The sequence below is a fragment of the Passer domesticus genome, chromosome 6 (assembly GCF_036417665.1).
Source record: "Passer domesticus isolate bPasDom1 chromosome 6, bPasDom1.hap1, whole genome shotgun sequence".
NCBI lineage: Eukaryota > Metazoa > Chordata > Aves > Passeriformes > Passeridae > Passer > Passer domesticus.
In genome coordinates, this window is record NC_087479.1 from 25267916 (window position 1) to 25288157 (window position 20242).

General features: G+C 46.6%; 2 protein-coding genes across 10 annotated transcripts in view; one reads left to right on the forward strand and one right to left on the reverse strand.

The window, feature by feature from the left end:
- The window catches only part of RALGAPA1 (Ral GTPase activating protein catalytic subunit alpha 1), a 129979-nt gene extending 119538 nt beyond the window's left edge, over positions 1 to 10441 (forward strand). For 4 of the 9 annotated variants that reach the window (XM_064423934.1, XM_064423937.1, XM_064423942.1 and 1 more), the window contains 2 exons: positions 7401 to 7515; positions 9084 to 10441. In XM_064423934.1, the coding sequence (XP_064280004.1) occupies positions 7401 to 7515; positions 9084 to 9180 (212 nt within the window). In that variant the 3' untranslated portion in view covers positions 9181 to 10441. Of the gene's footprint in view, positions 1 to 40; positions 3569 to 7400; positions 7516 to 9083 lie in introns of those variants that run through there. The other 5 variants (XM_064423935.1, XM_064423945.1, XM_064423943.1 and 2 more) reach the window with 3 other exon arrangements.
- INSM2 (INSM transcriptional repressor 2) lies at positions 9593 to 14884 on the reverse strand. Its single transcript, XM_064423946.1, has one exon. It carries the CDS (start codon positions 13869 to 13871, stop codon positions 12474 to 12476), a length of 1398 nt encoding a protein of 465 aa, XP_064280016.1. The 5' UTR covers positions 13872 to 14884; the 3' UTR covers positions 9593 to 12473.
- Between the last annotated feature and the right edge of the window lie 5358 nt (positions 14885 to 20242).

Consider the following 20242-nt stretch of genomic DNA (forward strand, 5'->3'; position numbering starts at 1 on the left):
ACTACATCTTCTAAAAGTTTTAGTCTTTTACTAACCTCAGGTCTGCATGAAGCACTAACACTGGTTCTGGGATTAAGGTAACTAATGATAGAGACAGTTGTTGAATGAGTAACACTTTATTGTGTTGACCTTTGTTTCTCAGCATGAACAAGTAGTACTGGATGGCAGTGGTGTGTTTTGTACCCTGTACTGTCTTTCATTGATGTTGTAAGACATTCTGCAGTGATAACCTAGGAGAGATGGAGAAGAAGAATGTGTAACACTTGAAATCCCCTGTTCAGAAAAACCTTATTTAATGATAATCAAAGTGCTTCCATGGAAAAACTGTAAATCTAAATGAAATAAATTTTGTAAGAATAGTTTGGCAAGTTGTTATCTGAAAATTTGTTTCTCAATTCCAAAATATATACTGAAATCAATTCTGAATTATATAAGAATTATGAGAGGACTACAAAAAGAATGACTGAGAGATGTTAAAATGCTGAGGCTCCTTTACTTTAAAATACAAACAATAACTAAAAATTAGGTGCAGTTTCAAAGTATAATAAGTGGTATAATTATGCTAATGGAAATAGTTGAGACCAAAGGTAAAATTAAAAGTAAGTAATTAATTAAAGCAGTATAAAAATTAGTAACATAATTTAAAGTATGAAAACATTTGAATAGGAAAAATCTGTAACTAGAAACATTAAAAACAAACAAACATTAAAAACAATAACCAGGGATACCAGTCCTTACCACATTTCCTGTCAAGGGACCTAGTGAATATTCAGCACCAGACACTTTTGTATGGCTAGTATATATATATATTCTATATTCTAGTGCACTTGTTGAAGTTCTGCCCATTCCTTTTAAGAAGTCTCATTCCAAGCCAAGTCGTTCTGCCCTCTTCCTCTAATTCATTCTTTCAGGGTGAAGCAAGACTGCTTTTCTGTACTAGTTTGGTGCATCAGAGTACACTTCTCTATAGTGGCAATTCCTGCATTCTTTTAAAGTTGGTGTTCTCTAGCATGATCTGAAAGGGGATTATGATTTTTTAGAGACTTGGTTTTAACTTAACGTTTCTATCAAAGTTAATAATTTTCTGTAGGAATCTCATTAATAGGAGCTTGTGATGTGTTTCACATCTGCACACATGCATGTGTGTGTGTGCATACCACGAAACATGGTGTCCTGTCCTGGGAGCCACATTCTTCTGGACCTTGCACTGTGCAGTGGAAGTGACCGAGCCATCAGTGTCAGGAGCAGCCAGAGCTTCCTAGGACAGACATGCAGCAAATGTGAGCCAGCGTCAGAGTCAGTCAGCCTGGCCCCACATCTGCCAGGCTCTGGCAGTCCTGCTTGCAGCCTGATCCCTGTCCCGGGCTCCTGGAACTGTGACACTCAGCTCCAGCACAGAGTGCCTGGAGCAGCACTGAACCATCTGCCTCCAAGCTGACTCTGGAGGGCACAAATCCTAAAGGCTGAGGCGGGTATGAAATAACGCTGCAGTCACCTGCCAGAAAGGGCACCCCAGGGCTTGGGGTCAGCCTGGAAACCACTGGTTTCCAGTTCCAGCAGAGGCAGACCTGTGAGGCACCATGCTGCAGATGACCCAAATCTCTGAGGGACTGTGATCCCAAAGAAGAGTTCACCAGCAGTGCTGTTGAAAAAATTGATACCCCTAAATTTCCAGGGGCCCTGCAACAGGTGAATTTCTTAAAAGAGGTACAGAGCACTGAACTGTGCCAGGATTACACACAGGAATGATGCCTGGGAATCCACATGCATTCATCACCCTCAGAGTTACTCAGACAAAACCTTGCAGGCTCCCAACCAGATGTGTCCATGTCATCTGAAAATTTCTAACCAGCTTCTAAGAATACATCACATTTTTTAAAATGCAAAATATTTCATTTCTGTATGGGGCTTCTTTTAATAAAAAATTATTGACCAGAAGAGACTAAGAAAAAAATCCACATTTTAGATATTACAGATATAATTCTTTCATTGGATCATGATCTCTTCTGAATATGTTTAATTTTGTAAAATATTCTCTTTTTTCTTTTGAAAATACATTTTTTCATCTAAGAAAGATCTTAGAAACTATGAGTCTGCTACAGTCCATCACCAGGTGTTACCATTTTGTTGTTGTTGTGATGCCATTGGCCATTTTTTTTCATTTGAGCTATGAGAATCAGAGCAAATAGAGAACATGCCATTCAGTAACAAACTGTTTTCAGATGGACTTATTTTATCAAAGGCTCAGACATCAGCAAAAGCTGTTTCCTTTTTTATTGTGGCTGCTCTTCAGTACAATGTGATTGTGGCAGCTGCTGTTTTATCTAGAAGCTTAGTTTGCCCTGTCAAAATATCTGACAAATCCACCTTCCCATGTGTAGGAACCTGACTAGTATAGTGAATGTGTACATTTAAAGAAATTGAGATTTACCTTTACTTAATCACAGAATGCAATTCAGTTGCCTCTTGTGTTTTTTACCTTGTGCTGTTTCTGTTACATTGAGTAACTGCAAATACTCTGCTAAATAGGGTAACACGTCCTATGCAGATATTGAGTGAACCAGATCTCTGTGACAACAGAGATAGGTTGAGGGAACTGTCAATGATAAGCTCAATTATATTGAAGGGCATATTGACCTCATGATGCTAAGATTCTGATCTTTTAAATGTACTCATGTCGTAGGTTCCTTTTTTCTGTCTTCTTTTGTTCCCTTTCTTCCTACTAAGACTAGTACCTTATTACAGTAAATTTCTAAAGAGGCCTCTCTACATTCATAATATATTCCTTGTAACAAAAGCATCAGGCTTTTTGGTCCCAGCAATCATTCCTGCATTTTCAAGCCTGCATTCAGAACAGTTCTGCTGCCCCTCTCCCAGAGTAAGACTAAGTAGGGTTGCCACCGTACAGTCAGGGAAGCAGGGGAATGTAGAGGTAATGATGCTTTCAGCTTTGCGCATTTAAAAATCTAGTTCAGTAGCTTGTATTTTCTTCTGCTGCTTTCTTGGTGTGAAAAGTTAAAACTAATAATCTTTTTGGCCCTGTACCACCCCTTCACAGATGAGAATGATGGGGATTTTGTCACTGTCGAAGGATCTGAGTCACACTTGGTGGTGGTGGCTTGTGATTGAAAGTGAAGCTGAAATACAGAAGTGAAGGCTCTGTGTCTGGAAGGGCTGGAAGAATTTCTCATTATCCTTTCTCAAGTACAAACCTAGGACTCTCTTTTTATTCCAAATCAGAGCAAACCTCAAATCTTAGTGATTTTTTCCAAAGAATTCATATTGGAATGGCTGAAGCTGAAACCTTACGCATTTCTGAGCTATTGTCCTAAAGTCAACCACTTGACTGAAGGTACACTCAGCACTTTGAGACAGTAAATTCAGTGTGCACTGCTCAAAACCCAAACAGTTCAACTTTCTACATTTAATGAAGTGGGTCTACTGAAAAAAATAGTATGATTGTTCAATTATAAAGCATCCCATGCTTACACACAAGGGGGCGAAAAATTTTAATCCTGACACTTCCTAGTTTTTTAATTTTTTTTACTTTATTATGACATTTGCCTTGTGTAATTACTTCCATTTTTGTTTTAAAGTATAGGGCAAAACAGAATTTCTATAACACTGATTAACAGCCCCAGGATACATAAGCAAACTGCAACCTCTAGAGCAACCACCTCCTGCAGGCTGAGATAGGACAGCAGTTTGTAGGAATGGTAAGCTCTCTTAGCTCTGCCTCAGTCTCCAGTAGTGGAAAGACTGGGAATTTAGCTAGTGGGTTTCACTGTTATTTGGCAGAGAGAAGTAGGCTTATCTTACACACGTGGTTCCAGCTAGGCTCTGAAGAGCATTCTTCACTGGACAGGGTCTTGGCTGCTGTTTTGTCATAAACTTAATCTTTTTATGCTGTCTTCTTTCTCATACCTCTTAGTTCTATCTCTTCTACCCAGTTCTGGTCTCCTAGGTCTTTAGACCATCTCTTCGTCACATTTTTGCCTTGCTTTGCAGCTGCTTTTGCAGTCTTTCTACGCCTGCTTCTCACTTCCTTTCCTCATTTCACAAAATTAGTGAAAGACTTAATTGACTTGATTCTAGCAAGGCTGCTGAGCATGATGGACAACTTGGCCAGATTTGGACTGAAATATGTAAGAGTGGCAAAGGGCACAAGATACACAAAAGTTATTGCCCTCTTCCCTGAAGGTCAGGTGGGACATGCTGAAGTATCTCAGAAGACCATCAAAATTTACCAACATGCACAAATTATTTTCCCCTATGGTCATTCACTGACATAGCACTTGGGCTAGTGCTGATCCAGACAACAAGGTGTGATAAAACCAGAAGAACTGAGAGTAGTCTTACCATGCAGCACCCTTTCATGCTTCTCCTTGGTGAATTTTTCACCTTTGAAAGTCAGAACTGGTGTGCAAGATTAGTCATGGCAGTGCATATGTTCTATACCTCCAGATTCCTCCATCTCACCTCATTTCTAAATTAGTCTGTGTGTAGTTAGGATTCCATTTTAGATTTAAATAGTTTATTTTTGAGTCAAATAACCAACATACTATCATTAGAAAATACTAAATTTTTCAAATGGACTTTGTAAATGTCGCATTTCAACTTTGTTGACCCACCTCCTAGTTCAGAAGCAATTGAAATGGCTTTGCATTATAGCCCCAAAATATCATAGCTGATCAGGCTATGGTATTTGTCACTTGTCAAATCTAAGAGGAGAAAAATATGGATCACTTTCTGATGTTTTCTGCCTCTTAAAAATCCAAAGACATCTACTTTGTTTATTTTATAGCACTTTCTGACTTCACATTGTTTGTCCATAAAGCCATATATAACCCTATATAAAGTCATATATAACCCTATTTTTATATTTTTGTATTTTGGATAACTAAATATTTTGTTGTTGTGGTTTAAGAATGGTATTTTCCAATTCAGTGTTCCCACTGAAACCATTCCAAACCATATGCTGATTGATCACTCCCCCTTCCTTTGGCGGGCTGGAGAGAACTGGAGGCATTAAAGGCACAGGTTGAGATAACAACAATTTACTGGAAACAGCAATAAGATAAGAAAATGAACAGCAGCAACAACAACATCAATACTAATGAGAGAAGGTACAAGAAAGAGGCAAACAATTCACGTGGACACAGCCACACCCCATCCCTAACAATATCCAGCTGCTCCTTCTGCCATGGAGCCCTTCCTCCATCCCTGGAAAATGACACAAAGTTGCATAGAATCACCTATGTGTCCTGGCCATGCTGCCTTCTGCCTGCTGCAAAAATCAACCCTGTCCTGGCCAGAGCCAGGACATTTTCTGCCCCTTATTCTATACCATCTCCATCATGCCCAGATCCTACACCTGCCAACTACATACATATATCTTCATCTTCATAAATACATAAACACGAGTATCATTTCCATAGGCAGTGACCATCCCTCCAAGGTGTCTGTTGATTTCCTTTAGTCGATGACTGTGGGCTCAGTCCATCCTAGACATCTTCCAGGGCAGGAGGGCTGGTGTGCTGTCAGGTGGTTGCTAGCTGCACCAGGGGCTCACAACTGGAGCAGTTCATACTCATTGTCCACAGTAGTTCTGGCATGCAGTGACAGTGCCATTCAGCAACCACTTTTATACAATTCATCATTACAGACTGTTCTAACCCAAAAATCAAATTCCCTAGAGGTACACATTGTGTTTTCCTGTCCCAAGTGCACCCATGTCCTTGAGCAAAAACAATCCCATGTATGGGTTTGCCTTTTCTTGAGGCAGGATTAATATACCCACACGAGCAGACCAAGCAACATTGTGACCAGTAGGTCTGGACCTAATGCAACAAATCAAATCAGATCAAATTTGTTTTCAACTCACTCTGGGCAGAACTGTTGTTGTCTCAGCCCTTGGTGCCTCACATTGGGCACCAAAGAAGGCTGTTGTGTTTTAGGAATGGTAGTCTCCAATTCCATGTTCCCACTGTAACCATGTGCTGCTCCATCACTCCCCTTCTCAGCAGGCTGGAGAAAATTGGAGGCATAAAAGGTAAAGCTCAAGAGATAAGAACAATTTTTACTGGAAACAGAAATGAGATAAGAAAACATACAGTAACAACAGTGCTAATGACAGAGGGTACAAGAAAGAGGTAGATAAAATACAAGAAACAGTTTGATGTAGGAGGCGAATCCCCTCACAATAATACCCCACCACGCCCTCCACCACACTACACTGACCCAGAAGTGAGCCTTTCCCCAGAAAATGGCTCAAGATGGTATAGAATAACCTCCAGGTCCTAGCCATACCCCCTCCTGGCTACTGCAAAAATTACCCCATCCTGACCAGGACCAGGACAATTGTGGAGAGAGATAAAGATAATAGCATGTTATACTGAAAATTTTAAAACTCTGAAGGGGAAGCAAAACCTGCACATTTTTATATACCGTATTTAATATCCACATGTGTGTATGAGCGTATGTATGTATATATATGCTTATCTAAAATCCAAAGAAATTTAGTTACTAATTAATTTCTGTCAGACTTAAAATCTATTTTAAGTGGTGGTGTTCTTCACTCTTCTGGTGTGGTATGTTCAGATGTGAAAATCACTTTACATGACTTCTGTTCTTCAATAGCTCTAAGTTTCTTTTAAAAAATGTTGTTATATGTGAATCTGTGCTTTTGTCCACAGGAATTAGAAAAAAAGTTTTAAGCTACTACTGGAATAATATTTTTAATTGAAATAATGGGGCAGACTGAGATTTCCTTTATCCAACAACTCATGATAAAATTTCACACTAGGGTTTAACCCTTCAATGCAGACTAACTTAAAACTAGCTGCTTTTGCTTCTTTATGTGATTTCAGGAGTGTCATGTTAAGACTGGCTATAATTTTAGTGTATTCAGTACTGTGAAACACCTGGAGAACAGAAGCCATATATGGAGTTGCCATTTGTTTTTCCTTATCAGTTGTGTGTATGTGTATGAGTATTTACCTGTTTTCACCGATGTTAAGCAAGTATTTCAGACAGTGTTTAGGATGTATCTCAGTTGCTATTAATAAGGTTGTTGGATCTGGATAATGTTATAGAATTCTTTTCTTTCTCTCTCCCTTCCTTTTTTTTCTTGTAATGCTTAGTTGGTAAGTATGATGCCGTATTTCAGAGCTGTTGCTTCATTGCACATAACTAACTCATCACTCTCTTTAACCTGTAGCATGAGCAGCAATTGCATAATGAAATTCGAAATTCCGTTTTCTGTGCTCATCTGTTAATACCCTTCAATCTCTGCGGTTCGTGTCTCATGTCTCACACCTGTTATCTTTTATCTTTTCTCCTCCCCCTTCCTCACTTCTTTCCACTCCTCCTTCCTCATCACTTCTTCATTCTCAACAAAGAAAGAAATGCTGTGATATTTCTTCTCCTTCCAAAACCTCCACTAGAAAGCATTGGCCACATCAAGGTAAAGGGCAAAGGCTTGAAACGGAAGGTCTTTCACGCTAGCTGTGAATGGTATGCTGTGCAAAACAACAACGGTTATTTTCTATTCTCTAATTTCCACCATTTGAAATGCTTTAATTTCTTGTAAAATCAGAACAAGATAGAATTTCAGAAAATGCGAATGCATGTTTCCCTGCTTGCCTTTTTCTGTAAGGCACAGTGAGTCAGGCATTATCATGCTTTTCCAGATTGTTTGGCAGTGAAGTACCTAGTTCATGAACAAAATTACTGTCACCAGCTGGGGAACAAATAGCAGCCCTTTCTCTCCCCCGTCACTCTGATGGGTCATGTCAGTTTGAAGATAGAAAGTACCATGCTCTTGCTCTGGAGCAGGCAGGTGAGGTACCAGGCAAGAACAGCCAGATTGCTAAATACCACAGGTTTATGATAATCTTTTAAATTTGCTCCTAGATTTCTCACCTTATGACCTCATTTGATTTTAGCAGAATCTTTCAAGATAAATCATGACCAGTTTTGAATGATTTTTGCGTCCTTTATATGTGAAATGTATACTGAGGCAGAGAGATCTTCAGTTCTGATTATTGCATTATTATTTTAAAGAATTACCAGTAATAGCATGATGTGGAAGAAATAGCAAGTGATTTCTGGCTTACTGCAGTCCGCAGGGGTTTCCCCATTGACACCTGCAGGACCAGGCTTCTGTCTCTAAATTATATGGGTTAGAAGCCTTCAGAGGCAACTGTGGTAGTTGAGTTCAATCACACTGTCAGTGGCTGTAAATGGCTAATGAAAACGCAGTTTAGTTTTATAGATGGAAGTTCATAGTATTAATTTTCTATAGCATGGGAAGGAGAATGTAATTTTGATTTCATATTTTCTCCTTTTCCTTTTGTACATCTATGGAAGAAGATTTGGAGACAGGCTGTTTGTAGGAGGACTCTGCAGTGAGGACTCTGGGGCCACTGGAGCATAGCTCTGGGCACTGGGCTAATGAATTACACATCATTGTCTCAAATTCATCTTGTTCCTTTTACAAAGAAACGTTAACATATAGTGCATCCAGTTAGTACAATCTGTTCAAGCTTCTGCCTTGTGGGCCCTATAGGAATTTGCTTTTGAAGCACAAACTACAGTTGGTATGGGAGAAGATATTTTGCTCTCTCAGTTGGCCCTCAATTCACTCCACCTCTTCAGCAGCATTCCTAGAGCTCCCTTCATGTGCAATGAGCTGTTAACCTTCATGTTCTCATTAAAGACTGGATTCTTCTGGGTTGTGGTTTGACTAATGATTCCCCATCCCTGCAAGGGAACTGGAGCTGTTTGTTTTCCTGGTTAGCGGGAGAACATTGCCCACTTCAGTGCTGCCTCAATTGCTCAGAGCGAGGGGGTTCTGCAGTCCCATAGCTCAGTGGTTTCTGGAATCATCTTTTCTGTAGGGGTGGATTTGTGGCAGTTATTAATTCCATGAGCAGTACCATCACCCACAGCTGATAAAGGCCTAGGAGATGCTGTGGCAGTGACAGCAGCACTGAAATTCCTGTCTGCCCCTTGCTAAGAGATCCCATGCTGCGAGTGTGGAAGGCAGCACTGACACGTCTGGTTCTTGCTGTCCTCTGCAGGCTTCTGCCCAGAGACTCAGCCGGGAGAAACTCCAGCAGCAGCAACAGCACAGGTGGATGGAACAGACTTAGCCTCTCCAATGTCTCCTCGGACTAGCAAGAGCCGCATGTCCATGAAACTGCGCCGCTCCTCTGGCTCAGCCAACAAGTCCTAAGTGGCAAGATGCCTGCAGCTTTCTAGTGAAGAGCACTGGCCACCTTCCCGCAGCGACTCACCGCGTTTTGGGTTTTCTTACTGCTCACGCTGTTCATTCAAGGATAATGTCTCTCATGTGTGTGCACCCATGCCCTGCATACTCTTGTTCTGTATGTTTATTTTAAACAGTGACACTGGAATTTTACTTTAATTTAGCTTTGGGGTTTTTTTATCAAACTCCAGTCTGCCGGGTTTTTTTCTTTGCAGTGCCGTTTGTACCCTGCACCTTTTACCTACTTGGATGATTATGGATGATTAACTTTGGGGTTTAACTCTGGTTGATCTTGAGTCAACATGGAAATGGAGACTGCTGTTGGATTACACTATATTTATTGTGCCCCATTGCAATTTTCTCTGTAACAAAGAAAGAAGTATGTACAATTTGAAAATGAATGTACAATTTTAAATTGAAGTTGCATTTGTAAAGTCTTTGTCAGATGTCACAATGTTAATGCACAAGATGTGTACAGATTATTTATGTTGAGAATAAAATAGTTCAATGGCATTTCAAGTATCACAGAATCCAAATGAAATAATTTGCTCATAGCACCCTTTCATCATAAAGCGATGTATCATTTCATAATTCTGCAGATAATCTATGCCAGAAAAAAAAAAATCACTGTCTTGAAATTCTATTTATGCTCAGCTTCCAAATATTTTTTATAATATTTGCTTTTCCAAGTGGTGTCAATAGTAAATGCCATTGAGTTTCATGAGTTTTAGCCGTTATCATTATGCTGTTTCATCTAGATGTATATTCTTTTTTTCTTACATTAAAAAAAAACCAAACAAACACTTTCCTGATAGCAGTTCATTGCTGTGATGATGAGTACTAGGAGAGAAAAGGGAACATGCTCCGGGAGCCTGGCCTGAAATGCTAATAATTTAATAATTTCAACCTTGTGAGCGCAGATTTGTACACGAGTTCCACCCACCCAGAGGTATTTTCCTACAGAAAATTAAATGCTCACATTTTGAGTCTAGTAAACAACAAAATGCTGTTAACAAAATGTAGCATGGCATCGGTACTAACTGCATGTGTAAATATATGGGCAACAATAAAAAAAGAAATTATGTATTGTCATTCATGTAGTATCTACAAATTTGTAATGGTTGAAGAGAAGACATGCTATTTAATAATCCAATAAAATTATTCTTACCACCTTTTGTATATTAGTTATTCACTGATTAGATTTTTAGTCCAATTTATAGAAGATTTGTGTATTACATCCACATGGAGCAGTTAAATGCAATACACAGCTTAGTTTTCCTTTGTATTAAAAAGTACACACAAGTTCTCAAGAACGCCCAAATGAAAACTTTTCCCTGGATTTAGTAAATACATTGCATGTAACTCTGCAGGTGATACAAAGCATAGGCTGTTCCCTGTGGCAGGCTGGTCGTTCAAGTGCTGATTGTAGGAGCAGTTAATAATCACCACATTTGCATGGTCTGGAGCCGTCATCTTTGACTACACAAGGAGAGAAAGAGGAACTATGATTTAAAAAAAAAAAAAAAACAAAACTAGTGACTTTCTCCAGGGGCAAACTCATTTAATTGCATAAACAGGTATTTTTACTTAAGTCTCTGTTGCCAACAAACGACAGAAAAATGCACAACTTAAATTAACATTCTTTATTTTTGGCATATTAGTGAGTTGCAAGTTTAGCCTCCTTTGTTGGAAAGCAAATTTTGGCTGCATTAGGTTATATTGTATTAATTCATTTGTCCAGGTTCTGGAACTAAAATGACAAAAGTCAGTGAAGCACATTTAACATAAAGTACTTATCGCTTGCTTGCAGCCTTTGGGCATCATACATCTTTTGTTGTGTGTAGCAAAATATAAAACTACAGAAATAATTGCTTTAGAGATGCTAATCAAGAGATTGAAATATTTTACATGCTCATGTCAGAGAAAGTGTTAGAACAAAGACTGTGACTGGGATCAATTTGGTTCTTTAGAAGTCACCAGCTGACCCACTTTGCCCTGCTGAATTCAAGAAAGGCATGAGCTTTCTTTTAAACCTTTATTGAATTTTTTTGCCCTTATTTTTAGCCTCATCTGCTATCACATTTAGAAACAAGCACTCATGGAAAAAAATAAGTAAACAAATACTGGCTGAAGTCAGTAGCTGGTAAATTCAACAGCATTTGAAAGCATTTGGCCAGAGCACTGTCAAAGCCAGGGAACACACACCGCGGGTTGCTTTGCTAAAGGTAGGTGTCGTTAGGGAGAAGGAAGGTAGCCCATCACCTGTGCTTTAGCAACATGTCCAAAGACTGCTTCACGTCCTAATTTCAGCTGTTCACAAGACTCGGAGGAGCTCACATCAAAGGCGCAGCTCGCAGGGGAGGGAGGCCGGAGGCCGCCTGAAGGGGCGAGCCGCGCCCGGCGCTTCCCGCCTGCCCGCTGGGAGCGAGCCGCCCGTGTGGCTGCTGCCCGTGCCGCGCCAGCGAGCCACTAACGGAGCGGAGCAGCTTTTGGAACGGGCAGCCGCCAGACACGCGTGTTTTGCCTACCACACTGTTGCTAGAGGCCAGAGACACAGAGTAAGCAGGAGATGCGCACTTAGCTACAGAAGATCAACACCTCGTATTTCAATTAAGCAGACAGCACGATTAATTTCCCATACGTTTTGCTAGCTATTATGTGACTTGACACTGACTTAATATGAACATTTACCTTCTCAGCTACCTTAGTACAGAGTACACCACCAATGTTGAAGCTCGGGGGCTAAGGCTATTAAAACAAGGTCACTAGATCAGGCTCCTTTTCTCACGAAAAATAATTCCTCTCTTTAGATACCCTATATACAGCCGTACTTCTCTCCGTCGCTACGGAAGATGTACGGGCGGTGGGCCGCCACCCGACGCCTCGGCGCTGCCCGCCTCCCGGCGGATGCTGCCGGGGCTTCTCGCCTGCTGCCGCGGGCCCGGGGCCGTGCCGACGGCCGGGGAGCTGCGCGGCGCTCCCTGCACGGCGGGGCTCGGCCTGAGCGCCGCGGGCAGCGCGGCCCGTGGGCCGAACGCGCCGCCGTGCCGGCGCCTCGCTACCCACCGGCCGGGAGTCACCGGGCGGCTCCGCCGACGTCGTAGCCGTGAGAGCCGCGACTTTCCATAGGAATTACAGCGTGGCCAGGGCTCGCTCGGCTAGCCCGGGCTCTCGGAGCAGTCCCAGCGGGGCGGCCGCGGGCCTAGCAGCCCGGCCGGACGGGCACCTGGAGCAGCAGGACCTGCCTGCTCTCCGGCGGGTGGCACTTGCTGGCGTGCCGCGCCAGCCCGGGCGCGCTGAAGAAGGTGGCGGGGCAGTGCTTGCAGGGGAAGCCCTGCCGCTCGCCGCCCGCCGCGCCGCTCTCGGGGACCCCGGCGGGCGGCGGCGGCAGCAGCAGCTCCTCCCGCACGGCGTGCCACAGCCGGTGCTTGTCCCTGATGTCCGCCGAGGGGAAGCGGGCGCCGCAGAGGTGGCAGGCGAAGGTGAGGGGCCCGCGCTCCGGCGGGCCGAAGGCGGCAGGCCGCGCTGCCCCGTGGGTGCCCAGGTGCTTGCGGAGGTACGCCTGCCGCCGGAACCGCTTCTGGCAGCAGGGGCAGGCGAACGCCTCCCCGCCGGGGCCGCCGCCCGGGCCGGGAGCGCCGCCGTGAGCTGGGCCGGGGCTGGCGCCGGGGGCGGCCGGGGCACCGCCGGCGCTGTCCGCGCCGCCGCGGTGCTGACGGGCTCCCGGCGGCGGCTGGGGCGCGGCGGGGCCGCGGGGCCGCCGCTCGGGGCTGTTCTCCTTGCCCGGCGGGGCGGAGGCGGCGCCTTCGGCGCTGGGGCCGGGACGCGGCTTGTGCCAGCGGCGGTGCGAGGCCAGGTTGGCGGGACAGCTGAAGATCTTGTGGCACTCGGGGCAGCGGTACTCGACGCGCACGATGCGGGAGCAGCGGTGCTGGGCCAGCGCCAGCGGGTCCGCGTACTGCTCTTTGCACAGCTGGCAGATGAACTCGCCCAGCGGCGTGCGCCCCGCCGGCGGCCCCGGCCGGCCCTCGGGCCCCTCCTCTTTGATGCGCAGCCCCAGCACGGGCGAAGTGGTCACCTCGTCGGCGAAGCTCAGCTTCCGCGTGGCCTTGCCCTTCTTGGCCGGCGCCTTGGCCCGAGACGGCCGCTTCAGCGCGGGCACCGACGGCAGCGGCGGGGCGGGCAGCGGCGTGCGCGGCTGCAGCAGCAGCTTCTCGGCGGGCGGGAAGGACGCGGCCAGGGGGAAGGACTCGGCGGAGGCGGGGGAGCTGAGGCACCGCTCGAAGAGAGCCGCCCGCGGCCCCGCCGCGCTGCACGGCCCCGTCGCCCCCCAGGCGGCCGGAGCCTCCGGCGGGGTGAGCCCGGGGCCGCCGCAGCCGCCGCCGGGCGGCCACGTCGCGGGACAAGCGGCGACGGCTCCCTCCTCCTCCTCGCCCTTCTCCTCCTCCGCTCCCTGTCTAGCGGCGGGGCTGTCCCCGCCGGGCGGCGGGGGCGGCGGCGGGGTGGGCGGAGGGTCCCGGTCAGGGTCCCGCTCCCGCGGGCGTGCCCGGTAGGAGCCGCCGGGTCTCCGGCTGCGCTTGACGAGGAAGCCGCGCGGCATGGCGGGGCGTGCGGGGCAGCGGGAGCGCGGCACGGCCGGCCCGCCCGGCCTTTATACCCCCGGCCCCGCTCCCGCCCGGCGTCATCCTCCCTCCGGCGGCGGCGGCCAATGAGGAGTTGGGGCCGGCGCTGGCGGCGGGGGGCGGCGGCGGCCGGAGCGGGCCGGGGCTCGGGCTGCGGGGCGGGCGCGGAGCCCGGGGAGCGCAGCCCGGCGCCCTGCGAGACTGAGAGAGGCGTGGGGCCGGGAGTGGCTCCGAGAGGGGAGAGACCCCGAGCTGGGTCACGGCGCTGCCGCCTCGGCCGAGAGGCCGGACGGGGCTGGAGCAGGAGCGTCTGTCGTGGGTGAACACCGGTGCCTCCATCCGCTGCCCGGGCCGCACGGACCGCCCCGCACATCCTTCCGCTGAAGCGAGCCGGAGCGGGGAACTGGCCCCGTTCTTCTGCACAGCCACGTCAGGAGTTTTCCCAGAAGTAGCCCGAAAGCTCCGGTGTTGCGGTGAGCTCCCAGTGCAAGAGCAGGGCTGCCACCGCCGCGTAAAATGCTAAATCACGGCTCGGCGTAGTGGCCATGACTGATCCCTTGGCAGCCCCACCGGGAAGCCTCCCGAGCCCAGGGGAGGCAAGGCTGAGGTGTGGTACAGCAAACTGCAAAAGCGCCCGAACCTCCCCCCATCCCGCCCCGATGCAGCTCCCGGCCCTTCGCGGGTGCCGTGAGCCTGGCGGCAGCCGGAGCAAGGCTGGAGTCGTGTTTGCTAAAGCACTAGTCGCCTTTTTGGGGGCATCAAGCGCACTGGCAGCGGGGTCTCAGCAGCCCCGGCGGCCCCACCGCGCCGTGCCAGCACCGCCCGTGCCCCCGAGGCTGGCTTTGGCGGCAGGACGGTGCTGGGACAGCAGGACCAGACCTGCCCGCCGTATACACGAGATGGCGTGCCACTGGAAATGACCGCGGCTCCCTCCCCGACCGGGGACAGAGAGCCCTTAGCAGGGTAGGACTCACTCTGCTGGAAGCATCGCCTAGCCGGAGGAAGCAGGGAGCACCAGGAGAAAGGGAGAAATAGCACCTCTGGTTCGAGGGGCTTTCCAGAAGTGGAAGAACGATGTGAAGCCTTCATGCAAGACGAGAATTCCTCCCACCTGCTCAAAACACTCTCTCAAACCACTTCTCTGTGTAAGTGCTTCAATTATATTTGCTTAGCAAAGTCTTAATCATGTTTTACATTACTCTCCTCTCCCATTTTCCTCCATTTTCATGGTTGCACTGAATCTCAGATTAGATTATATACCCCACGGGCTTTGTTAGTACAAACCACTGTAACTGGGACCAATGAGCCATGCTTTCATGCAGTTAGGTCACTCCACTGACTGGCTGCTTGATTTTTACCCAAAATTTTTTTACCCTTGTAGCTGGACTTCCCAGCTACATTTCTCACTGAAGAACTGAATCTCTGGTTACAGATCCACTGTTCCTCCAAGCAATATGTAAATAGTTCTTTCAGTTTCCCCTTGTAAACAATATTCCAATTAACGTTTCATTTGCTTTTGTCACATTGCAAAAATAGTCTGTGGTAGGAATGTCCAGTTCTGGAATGTCCAGTTCAGTTCCCAGTCCTAAGAGGGGAGGAATCCAACAATGCCTCTTCCAGCACAGGAGTAGCTGGAGGTAGAGTACCAGTTGGAAAGCACATGTACTGAGTGATTACTGAAACTCCAAACATTTTTCCAGTAAAAGCTGCAGATTGGAGTTGCATCAGGAAATTTCTCTGGGCCCCCAGTGTCATCATCTGACATGGCCCAGACATCGTGGGGAGGCCTGGGGAGTAACCTGCAGTCACAGGTGTGGAATAGCTGCTCCATCTCCCCGGCTGATGTCCCTCCTGTGGCGCTTCTTGGCTCTTCCCTGTGACCTGGTGCCTGTCTGTGCCTCCCCCTTGCTCTCAGTGCCCTCCAGCACAGCCCTCCTGTAGCTTTCTAAACTTGCCTCCAGTTTATGATCCGTTTTAAGGTGGGACCCAAAACTGTAGAACCCAACACTCCACCTTGCTCTTGCTGCAGCAGGTGCCAATGCCCGCAGATATCTGACAAATGCACCGGCAAAATTGCTTGGGGACTCAAGCTGGTTCAGCCACCTTGTGACTTATTTCTCTCAATAAATATGCTGGTTTCCCTAGGCTGTCTCTGCCCCAGTACAAACTCCAGTGCCCTGGCTCCCACTTGGAAGGGTCACAATTATTCTGTGATTACAGATTACTTCCCCTCCCACATTTACAAAAGAATGTAACCGTAGTGACTGGCATTGCACCCAACTCTCACAGCTTTTAAGCTTTCCAAACTGTTACATGGGTTTATCTTCTTGCCGTCCTCCTTTACTCCTTCTAAAACTTTTACGGTTAGAAAATTCAGAGAATTTATAATAGTAGTTAACAATGTTGTGGACACACCTCTAATTCCTCTGTAAATTTGCTTGATTTTTTTTTTCACCGTCTTATTACATTTCATTAGTCCCATCACCTAGCTGAGAGTGCAGCACTACAGCCTCCTGAACACGCTACTACAGGGAAACTTTATTTAAGGTCAAAGCTTTTCTAAGCAAGGAGCTGAATGATGTTATTGCTCCTGTCCTTACTCTGTGTTCCCTACAGTCTGCTAAAATCAGGTTGGCCTTGATTACACACGTCGGCTGCTTACACCAGAGTCATCCTTATATGATCTGAGATTAACCAAAGGGTTAATCCCACAGTAAGTAGGAAATCAGACTTCTGCTGGGAAAATGCAGTAGCTCGTGGGGAACTGGCAGGGTGAAAAAAAGAGGAACCAGTTCCTTGTGTTGCATCCTTTGCTTTCTCAGTCCATTCCCTCCTCCCTGGTTGAGGCTGAATGCTGCTGTGCTAGGGAATGGAAACAAGAGTAGTACAGCACTACTCTCCCTTTTTGCCAAAGTTTCTCATTTTATATGGGGGGACTTTTAGCCTTGTTCATAACTGTGCTGCTAACATAAGTCTGAGGGACCCACTCAAGCCTTGCCAAGATTCAGCAATCAGATTCAGTGATGGCTGGGCCAACATCTTTGGCACTTTCCAAAGTGAGAACAATCCTCTAGATACTTTTCCTTGTTTCTGCCTTCTTTTAGGGACATGCTTTAGTGGTGGGTTTGTCAGTGCTGGGTTAATGGTTGAACTCTTAAAGGTCTTTTTCAACCTAATTAATTCCATGGTTATGTGACTCTGGAGGATGCTCCATCTGATTGCCCAGGGTGCCCCAGAGTTTGGCACTAGAAGCTTGTCATCCAGCTCCTTGTACATCCCGGCTGTCTGGAGACTGTCATCTCTGGCTGTGCAGTAGGGATACCACTGCTTTCAGCCCCAGCCATGTCTCCAGCAGCTCCAGGACACCTGGAAACCTGTGCAGACACTGAAGAAGAGGTCTACACCTCCATGGTCCACAAATAAAACATTGTCAAGCAAGTGGGCAGCTGCATTTATATTTCTGAACAGTCTTGGGGCATAAACAGCAAGAGGAATGTATGACAAAAATGCCAGCTGGCAGAGAGAAGGTCTTAAGTGAGGTCTGGTTCCCAGAGAAAACCCTAAAAACTCTTCTGGGGGCTGAGGGGACAGAAAGAAAAATAGAAATTCCTTTTGCCACTCAGTAAAAGAAAAAATAACCACAACTTAAAAAATAAGAGTTAAAAATAAAATAGAGAATAACTATAAGCAAAGGATTAAAGAACCCTTCTCTCCTTCATGTTTCCCCTCCCCACCACAAAAAAAAAAAAATTGTTGTGGTTGAGTTTTTTTATATTGCAGGATTTCAAATAAAGTTGACTTTTAAATCTTGCCCTGACATCTGGTTTGTAATTAATGGAGCAGTAAATAGGAGGGAGACAGAAGCTGCCTCAGAAGCCTGTCCTTGATACATGACTCTCCAGCAGTACAGCTAGATGAGCGATACCACCCCCAGGCTCCAGCACTTAAACAAAATCCAGGCTGGTTTTGGTGGCAACACAAACCATTTCATCTTCCCCCTAGAACAGGGCTGCCAATTATCCTGCTGCAGTTGGGGATTTGATGCTGGTGACAGACATTGAAGGAAATATCTGCATTGTGAGGATATGGATTGTCTCATATAACTGACCTTGCTAGTATCTTAATTGTGTTTTGTTTTACCTGAGGACAGTGTGCTTCAAGAGGAAAGTGATGCTAACAGCTGCTATGTTTTCTTCATTGACCAAATATTAACAAAATCTTTCTGTAAGGGAAGGTAGAAAACCCTGTTCTGTGAAGGCACTTGGGTTAGAGGGATTTGAAGGGTTTTGAAGACACTATGACAACATTTAACTTTTCTCTTTTCCCACAAATGAAGTGATGCTGTGAACTGGTCCCATCACTTCAGCCATCCCTAAGGGGATACTGGGAGGACAGTGGTGCCGTGGCTCCTGTCCCTGCTCCATAAGTGAGCAGCTGCATAAGGGCCAAAGGAGCCATCTCACGTTTTGGTTCTTCCCCACCTCCACCTGCCTCAGCCCATTGCAGGGAAGCCAGGTCCTCTCCAGGGAGCAGACTGATGTTCCCAAACTTATAAAAGTTGCAGGAGACTCGATGGGACCATTATGACTTTTATTACTTCATTACAGATTTCAGTTGGATTTCAGCTCGTACCCCACAGGCTGAAGCCATTTGCCATTGGCCAAATTTGCCTGCTGGAGTTATTTATTGATGTCCCCATGTCATAAATAGGAAGATTCTTTTGGTATGAGATTCTCAGCAGTCTGTTCCCTATGAGCATCACCCTATGTTGCAGTTCACTGAATAAAAGATTCCTAATAGAGAAGGCCCTGGTTATCAATTACATGGACCTCAGAGTGGCTTTAGGGAGGCTGAGTCCCAGCTGGGCACAGTGCAGGCGTGTGTGCAGACAGGTGGGTGGCTCTGTGTGCAAAGAGGGCAACGACTGAAGAGACCAGAAGACAAGGCAGCAGGAGAGTGGTGTCTGAAAGTCCATGCCTGCCTCCAGTAAAGTTTAGGCAGGACAGAGAAACATGCTGGTTGCCTAATTTCCCAAAAAGGCTCAGTCTAGGAGGCTCTCAGAGAGCAGACATCAGGAGCAGACAAATCACAGCCACAAACACTTGGTTCTGTTAAGGTCACATTCATCCTGCTCTCGTGCTGGCACTGGAGCATATTCAGTTCTGCAGGGAGATAAGCCCACAGGGAAATATTTACATTTTTTTTTCTTTCCCCCCCAGTCCCAATAATTCTTTCATACCCCTGTTCTAAGGCCACCTCATTCAATAAAATTCCTCTGACTCAGAGGTGCAACAGGTAATTCCCCAGGGCTGTTGCCCAAGACCTTTCTACCACCCCTACTCCATGATACCCTCTCTATTTCTCCCTCCATGTTCTTCAGCTCACACCAAGTTCCCAGGTCCTTTTCCTGCCAGAACTGGACACTTCCTGACAGAAGCATGCTACTGCATCTTTGCTTGCCTATGCAAAGGACTGGCAGGATTTATTGGAATAAGGTGCAGGTATGGCCTGGCCACTGCAAAGCAGATGGCAGTGCAGGAGCCACCACTGCCAGCAACAGCTGCAAAGGCAGATGGAGCATGGGAGGTGCTGATAAGAAAAACCAGTGGCAGGGGGTGGGAGAAGACAAGGAAACCAACATGGAAAGCTGGCTAGAAACAGCTGGGCAGAGCAGCACCCAGAAGGAACAAGATGGAAAATTGCATTACAGGGAAATAAACCACATCTGAGCTGGGTGCCTGCATCACAGAAAGGCAGCAAGGAGGATGATAGCTCCCAAAAGGAAATTGTGATTCATCTCTTTGCAGGGAATGTGACAGAGGAGGGCAAAGGAAAGGTGGCACCGAGCCAGAGAGCTGCTGCTCTTTTCTGACAATGCACTTCCCACTTCTGAGCCCATCCACCTTGTTCTTCACAGATGAGACCTGGCAAATGCCCATTGTGCAGGAAGCTTCAGAGAGGCGAGGTTGCAGTGCCAGCTCTTGTCAGGATGAAGACTCTTTTTTTTTTTTTTTGTGGGTGAACACCCATGTGCAACCCTGAAGGCCAATGCCAAACTGCTGTGCTGGCTGATGAGGTAGGAAAAGGGAAAATGTATCACTGCTTCAGGAGGACCTAAAACCAAAACTCTTCAGCTTCCCTCCCCTCTCCAGGTGCCAGTGCCTGCACAGAAGGCAAGGGCAGTGGCAACTGGAGGAAGTCTCCAGCAGAACTCAGGGGAAAAACAGCACCAAGCCAAAATCATCATCCATATATCTAATTTTGAAACATTTTGAAAATGTTTTTTCCACTTAGGACTTAGCCCTCCTTACTTCAAAGCCAGGAGAGGGGACTCAAAATCAGCATCATG